Genomic DNA, 7,500 nt, shown 5'->3' with positions numbered 1-7,500 from the left:
GAGGGAAGGAGGGACCATTAGTTGGTTTGTGAGTGGGAGGATGGATAGATAAATGGATGGATAGATAAATGGATGTCAAATAGACGGATACCTGGTTGGAGGATAGATGGATATATGAGTACATAAATGATGGATGGATAAATGGATGGGCGAATAGATACATTGTTGAAGGGATGGATGTGTTAAAGCTTTTTGCCATTGAGTGTGCATTTTATTCATCCCAGTGAAATGTGTCCTAGAACTTGCGTGCAGTAACATGTATATGACATGCTGGTAAAAATATTATATGGAATGCTTTTTCTACAGTATGTAGGAAAAATAAGGGAGAAAAATCCGGCAGATTCTGCTTCGAAAGGAGAGGGTAGGGTAGGCAACAACTGCAGACCGTGGACCAATAGTTGTCAGTTAACATTTATTTGCAAATTAAGTCTGCCTGACTTGAGTTCCACAAAGCAAGAAAGAAAGAAAATACATTTTGTTTGCACTATAAAACGTTTATCAATATATATTATTAAGTTGGAGCGATTTGGTCTTCTGAAGAATCTGGATGAACATCGTACCAACTTTTCTTGGAAGAGTGTAAAGCACGTTTCTCCTCCTTTACTGTGTGGGATAAACAAACTCCAGGCGAGTTAGATTGAGGGACAAAGAATCCTGCTTGCGAAACAACTCTTAGACTTTTGGATTTCCCCCGAACCCATTTGCACAATTTACAAACCTCTGGACTGAACCTCCGACAAATCGACTCTTTGCTCTTGTAGGATTGTTTTATTTTGGTCCTTCACTAGAAAGTCGAGGTGAGTTTGAGTATTGGATCTGACAGAACCGGGTCGAGTGTTTTACGCAGCGTGACTAACGCCGTGTTCGACCCCGCAGGTGTGCTTCTGATCTGACAGCAGCTGATAGGTTGATGCAATATGCTAATCGCTTCACCTGAGGTGTGAACTGCTAGGTGTACCATGTTGATCACACCTGCCAACACACACACACACACACACACACACACACACACACACACACACACACACACACACACACACACACACACACACACACGCGCGTATCTGTCCATGGATGTCAGGTTTCCTCAGTTCAGGCTGCAGGCAGCTGTTTGGGGCAGAGAATGGTAATAAAGTGTAAAAGTAGAAACAGGGGCTGTCGGCCTGCAGCAGTGCGGTTCAATCACCAGGTCAGTGCTTAAAGGCAGGACACTGAGAGCGGATAGATGCTTTTATAACATCTATGATAACCTAGTTTTCAGGTACAGTGAATAATTTACCTGAAGGAATAAGTACAGTTTAGATTTGAAATGGGTTTTTTTTTTTTTTTTCAGGACTGAAATCAAGACTCTCTAATCCAGTAATTTAGCTTCTACCCTACTGCCCTACTTTTTCCCAGTCCACCCAAACATTTGAAGCCAACATTTTTCCACTTATACATTTTTGAAAAAAATAATTGTGTTATTTATAAAATCCATTTCATGTAAATGGTCTTTCAAAATGCAGAAATTATGTTTCCCACCCACGTTGCTAATCTGCTTTCAGATGTTTTTTGTCTGTCTGATACATTTTGTCTGTCTGATACATGCACCACTCGTGTAGACCTTTAAAAAAAAAAAAAAACCTGTTACCACCTGCAAAGAGACGAGATTAATTCCCATTTTTAATATCCATCAATCAATTAACTATGCACCAACGTATCCTCTGCAGAGTCACAGGAAACCTGAGCAGGAAATGGGGTGCATTTTTAAAATCTACGCAGGAAAAGGACCTTTTCAGTTTGATTGAAGTGGCCACAAAGAAGTAAAGCACCTCATCGACCACAAAGAAATAAATAATAAACAGATCAAACATGGCTTTCAATCAGGCATTATATCCCCCCCTAGTTTGTCCACAGTTTGATGAGTGAAAACCTGGTACACTTGAGCATGGTCACATGAGTCACCACTGCTTAGGTGGCTAATGTTTGCCAAGATGACATCTATTAGTCTCATTTAGACACTTTTTAGCAACCGCTATTTTTAAATTCACCAATGCAATATTTAAATATGTTCAGCTTGTGTTAAACACAGACCTTATTTCAGTCTTCTAAGCAAAAATATGTTCAAAAGAAACATTGGCTTACAAACGGTTGAACAGAGCTAGGTGCCACTTGCAAGCTAACAATCACACACATTTACACACTGTTGGCTATGCCATCTTGAGCGACTCAGGGTTAAGTATCTTGCCAAAGGATACAATAACATGGTTTGGATCGAACACGTAACAATTAGTTTTAAAAGCGACCGCAAAGCCTCACAGCCACAGTTGCCGCATATAGAGAGCGATATCTACCGTATAATTAAGTGATAATTGGTTTATTTTATGCACCATTATTCTCTCAGAATGCTTTCACCCCATCCTTTGCTGTTGTATAACCTCCCTCCAATATTTCCTCTGCGACTTTAAAATGTCTGTATACTTCTGCAGCGTAAACAGTCTAAACTTTATTAAATGTATTCGGTTCAGGTCTCAGACAAAAGCTGAGTCACGTCAAAAGGATCCGATTTCAGTCTGCAGTCGCTAAGTTCTTTATGGGATAATTCCTCTAAGCTCCTCAGATGTTTACATAGCATTTAGCTGGCCTTTCTGACCGTCAGTGTGTGTTTGTGTGTGTTATATAAGGTAGTGTGTTGAGGATCATGCCAGGACATTCCTGACAGGATCAATGTGTACTAATGCTTCCTCTGTTTGTTGTTGTTTGTTTTGTGCTCTGCAGCTTTGCTCACATGTCAATAGTTCCATGCATGTATTTAAAGGATGCATACCATTTAGTGTAGGCTTTTATCCATAAAGAGCCCCTCCTCTCCTGAGTGTACTTTAGCTTTTACGTCTCTAATAGTTACAGGTAGGGGTCGGCACAGTGGGAGCAAAACAAATGCATATTGATATATGGCATTTATTTACAACTGACAGTAGGTAGTGCAAAAACAGACAACATCCTCCTGCTGGAGACTGATTAGAGGTGGGAAAGTATTCCGATGTATTCAAGTAAGAGTACCGATACCACTCTGTTCAAATACTGTTATATGTAATAGTACTGTTTAAAAAAGGTTACTTAAATAAAATTAAAGTAGACCTATCATGCTATATTTGAATAATATATTGTAGGGCCATACCTATATAAAACATGTCTGTGAAGTTTTTTTTTCAAAATACCAAACAGATCATGCATTTTAGCCATGCCTCATTTCGCTGTTTTTGCAAGGGCTGATTATGTGACTACAGCGCCACCTACAGGCCTGGCTTATGTACTACAGCATCTCCAGCGCTTTCGAGTGGTCTCGTGTGGCCCAACCCCCCATTAGGGTTGCCAGAAACTGACCATGATCAAAATCGATTATTCGACCGACCCCCCCCCCCCCCCCCCCCCCCGCGGGAGAAAAAAGGAATTCCGTTGTTTTCTTTACTGGAACATGTTTAACAGTACAAACAACAAACAACAAATGTCATCATAACGACGTGGCCTTGAAGTGAAGTTGGTAATGGCCGGCTGTGCTGCGTCTTTCTCTGTAACCTCTTTGGCGTGCTTCGCACTCAAATGCGAACGCATTGTTGAGGTTGAGCTGTGATAGACCAACGTCTTTTCGCAGAGCTTGCATTTAACTTCCTTTGGACTTGTAAGTTCGAAGTAGTTCCACGAGGAGGAACTCTTTTTACTCGGAGAGTTGCCCATATAGGCGGAGCTCCTTGTTTCTGACGTCAGAGATATTTCAAATCTGTATCAGTCTGTATCAGCTCCGTTTTTAGAGATTTGGGTATGGAGGAAAAGAGAGAGGGTTGTGTTTTCTGACACTTGGTGAGTTCCCTGACACACCGGGGACACATATTCATGTATAAAAGACGTACAAAAGTGCATTTTGCATGATAGTGATTTAAGTTATAAAGTATTGAGTGTAAAAGTAAAAATGCACACAAATCAAAGAAAAGCACCCAAAATGACCAATTTACCTCTGCATGTGTATCTGCATCCTGTAAGCAACAATCATTTTTGAAACTTGATGCTTCATCTATGGTTTGCATGAAGGTTTCAACACGGCCCCCTCACACTTTTTGTCCCGAACTGTGCCTCTATCTCCTGTGGAGGACTTGAGAACCTTGTGGATATTCTTTCTGAATGCCTGAAGAAATACTTGCTGCCTCCCAGTCTTGTTAGTGTGTGAATGAAAAATGAGCCTCAACGTCTGCTGTAATGAAGTTTCTTTGTAGAGAGTGGACACTGGAGGATAAACTATACTCATCCACAAACACAAAGTTTTGTCAGCATTGTGCTGTCCTTGCTAAAGGGCACTAGGGCAATGCTTGATGGTGCTTACATTTTGGGGACTTGCATTGCATCTTTTAGGGATGTTTTTTTGGAGTACAGCTGTCTGAGAAACTCGACACCTAAAAGAAATGTAACAAATCATTTGGGTGAATACACCCAGCAATAAAGTGAAGTATAAAGCGTTAGTTGGTTTAAAACTGATTTTTGAAACACCGAAAATGGATTAAATCAAATGACTCAGACTCAAATGAGAAATCTGTATTATGAAACGCTACGTGTGTGTGTGTCCTGGTGCCTACTCATTACATCTCATCTGTCTGCTTGTAACAAAGTATACACTCTCTCACACACACACACACACACACACACACACACACACACACACACACACACACACACACACACACACACACACACATAGAGTCTGTCATCCGCTCTCTGCTGATGTTACTGTTATTAGTGAGTGCTGATGTTGACATCCCCTATGTGTGAGCCAGTGACACACACACACACACACACACACACACACACACACACACACACACACACACACACACACACACACACACACACACACACACACACACACACACACACACACACACACACTAGCTGGTCAGAGTATTTTTCATCCCTCAGTCAGTGAATCAGAGACTTTGCCTCTGCAGAAACATACACACACAGACTCTGTGTCTGAATTTGAAAGTCATCACTCTGAGTTTCAGACTTGCATCAGCGTGTCCTCAGAAACACAAAGTTCTCTTACTTAAGGTTCATAAATAACGATATCTACAAAATAGCAAAGATCTGAATTCCCTCTCAAACAAGTTTTCCATCCATTTTGAATTATTTGGTAGTATGGCTACCTATTTTTGTGTTTTCGTGCTGTGTTCATCCTAACTCTTAGGTGGATACTTGGTAGTTATTGTTGCTCCCCAACAAGAACCTTTAGATCTATCAAAGAGAAATATTTGTGTACGCGGCATCAGTTTCACATTTTGAGTAGTTAAACGCTGCTAAATTGCATTGATTTGCTTGAATTCAAACCTGCAGATGAAAAATATTTCAAGCATGATCCAGAATTGTTAAAGAATAACACTAAAAAATGCTTTTTAGGCAACACAGTGTTGACTGGTACACCAAAAGACATTCAAAAATGTATAAAATAAAATAAATGAAAGTAAAATATTGATGAATACAAATCTAATTCAAGAAGATCTCTTATCATTTTGCAATATTTTCCAAACATCTCCTCTTAGTTTATAAAATACTTATATAATATGATAGCTGGAGTATCTGTGTGTGTGCCAGAGGCTGCTGCTGATATTTGACAGCTGAACTGTGTTTAACTTCATTAACGTCACTACGCCTGACGTCAACACAATCTTACACACACACTGTTACACACACTGTGTACTGATCAGTAACACTGCATTAATGTGAGGAACGCTCTGACATGCCTGCTTCTATTTGGTTTAAAATGCACTCTCTCTGAGGCTGACTCATTTCACATTCTCCTTTTCCCTCGCCTTTCCGTCTGAGAGCTCCTCAAACTCACATCCTGATAAGAGAGGTACTCCTGATGCCGGTAATAATAACAGCGTGATTGTTGAGGAGCTAATCAACGCACTACAGAGTTAATGAGCCCGTAAGAGGATCACCTGTGTGTGTGAATGGGTGTGTGCGTGTGTAGGTGTGTGTGTGCATGTGTATGATTGTGTGTATGTGTGTGTAGTGTTAAATAGAGGTAACCCCTGAAAGATCCTGTTTTTTTGTGTGAGATTTAGTCACATCTTAGAACCACATCAATTGCTTTTTGTACATACAATGCCTGTGAGACAAACACACACATTTGAAGAGAAAGACACACATGCGCACACACTGCCTGTAAAACACACATTTCAAACACAATCATACACAAACATGCAAACACACTATTTGTAAAACACACACACATGCTTAGAAACAGACACACATGCACACACACACACAGTGTGTCACGTAGCCTGTGTCACATCCAGAATCTTCCTCTTTCTGGAACAACAAGCAGGAAGAGGCTGCTGCAAGGACACACACTCACATGCTAGACATACACACTCTTTAGACGCACACACACACATGATGTAAAGCAGATGAAGCACACTCAGTTCGCTGAGGTCTGCAGAGGCTTAAAGGATCAAACCGCTGAGGTTTGATCCTCAATTTGAGTGTTCAAATTAATCAGAGTTTCAAAAAATAAAATCAGGTACATGGCTGCCTTTGCGAACTGCAAACAGAACATCCTGTTCCCAGAACACACACGTGTTTCAAATTAACTAGTTCACAATTTTGAAAGTCCTTAAAAACGAGCAAGTTCACCGGATGTTGTGGAGTTTACTTTCACACTTATTTTCAGCATTTTGTGTAAAGTATCTACTGTTTGTGTTTTCTTCTCTAACATCCGGTAGTATTAATCAATAGCCAGGTGTTGCTCTCATGTAACTCAGTTGAAAGAGAAAGGTATTTATCAATTTCCCTCTTTCTCTTTTTTCACCTTCTCTGTTTCGACAGTGAACATTACTGTGTTTTTTTTGTTGTAAGCTATTTTGGTTGCCTCTGAGCAAAATGCTCACTGGTCGGCAGTGATGTAGTGTAAACAGTATGCCAAAGGCTTTTATTGTGAAAGGGAGAATGTGAACAGACAGATTTTGATTATGAATCAAAGATGATAGGGAACAAATCTTTACAAAATACACAGTGATTTCCCAATTGTGAAAAAGCTTTGAGTATTTAATAGGTGTGTTAATGTGGCTTAAGCATCTTTGTATCAGATTTGAAAAGAAACAATTCCGTCTAAGATATCAGATCTCGTATGGAACCTGAATATAAATGTGTGTGTGTTTGTGTGTGTCAGGTGTTCTCGGGGATCTTCACAGCAGAGATGTTGCTGAAGATCATCGCTCTGGATCCATATTATTACTTCCAGACGGGCTGGAACATCTTCGACAGCATCATCGTCTGCCTCAGCCTGATGGAGCTCGGCCTGTCGGACGTGGAGGGGCTCAGCGTGCTCCGCTCCTTTAGACTGGTGACTGCAAACACACACACACACTCATATTATCCCTCAACACCTTTTTACACAGACGTATTCTCTTTCAGCTGTCCATTTTTAAGTTGAGTTTGTAAAACATGCACCCATTTTTTCCAACCTTTTCA

General features: G+C 40.4%; 1 protein-coding gene across 1 annotated transcript in view; it reads left to right on the top strand.

Moving 5' to 3' along the window:
* LOC117465655 (sodium channel protein type 3 subunit alpha-like) overlaps positions 1–7,500 on the top strand; it is a 230,385-nt gene that overhangs the window by 177,113 nt on the left and 45,772 nt on the right. Inside the window, exon 17 of the mRNA XM_034108606.2 lies at positions 7,199–7,372. Within this exon, the coding sequence (XP_033964497.1) occupies positions 7,199–7,372 (174 nt within the window). The remainder of the gene's footprint in view (positions 1–7,198; positions 7,373–7,500) is intronic.

Source organism: Pseudochaenichthys georgianus, chromosome 20 (assembly GCF_902827115.2).
Source record: "Pseudochaenichthys georgianus chromosome 20, fPseGeo1.2, whole genome shotgun sequence".
Taxonomy (NCBI): Eukaryota; Metazoa; Chordata; class Actinopteri; order Perciformes; family Channichthyidae; genus Pseudochaenichthys; species Pseudochaenichthys georgianus.
Note: the sequence above shows the minus strand (reverse complement) of the source record. Positions and strands in the feature narration are given on the sequence as shown.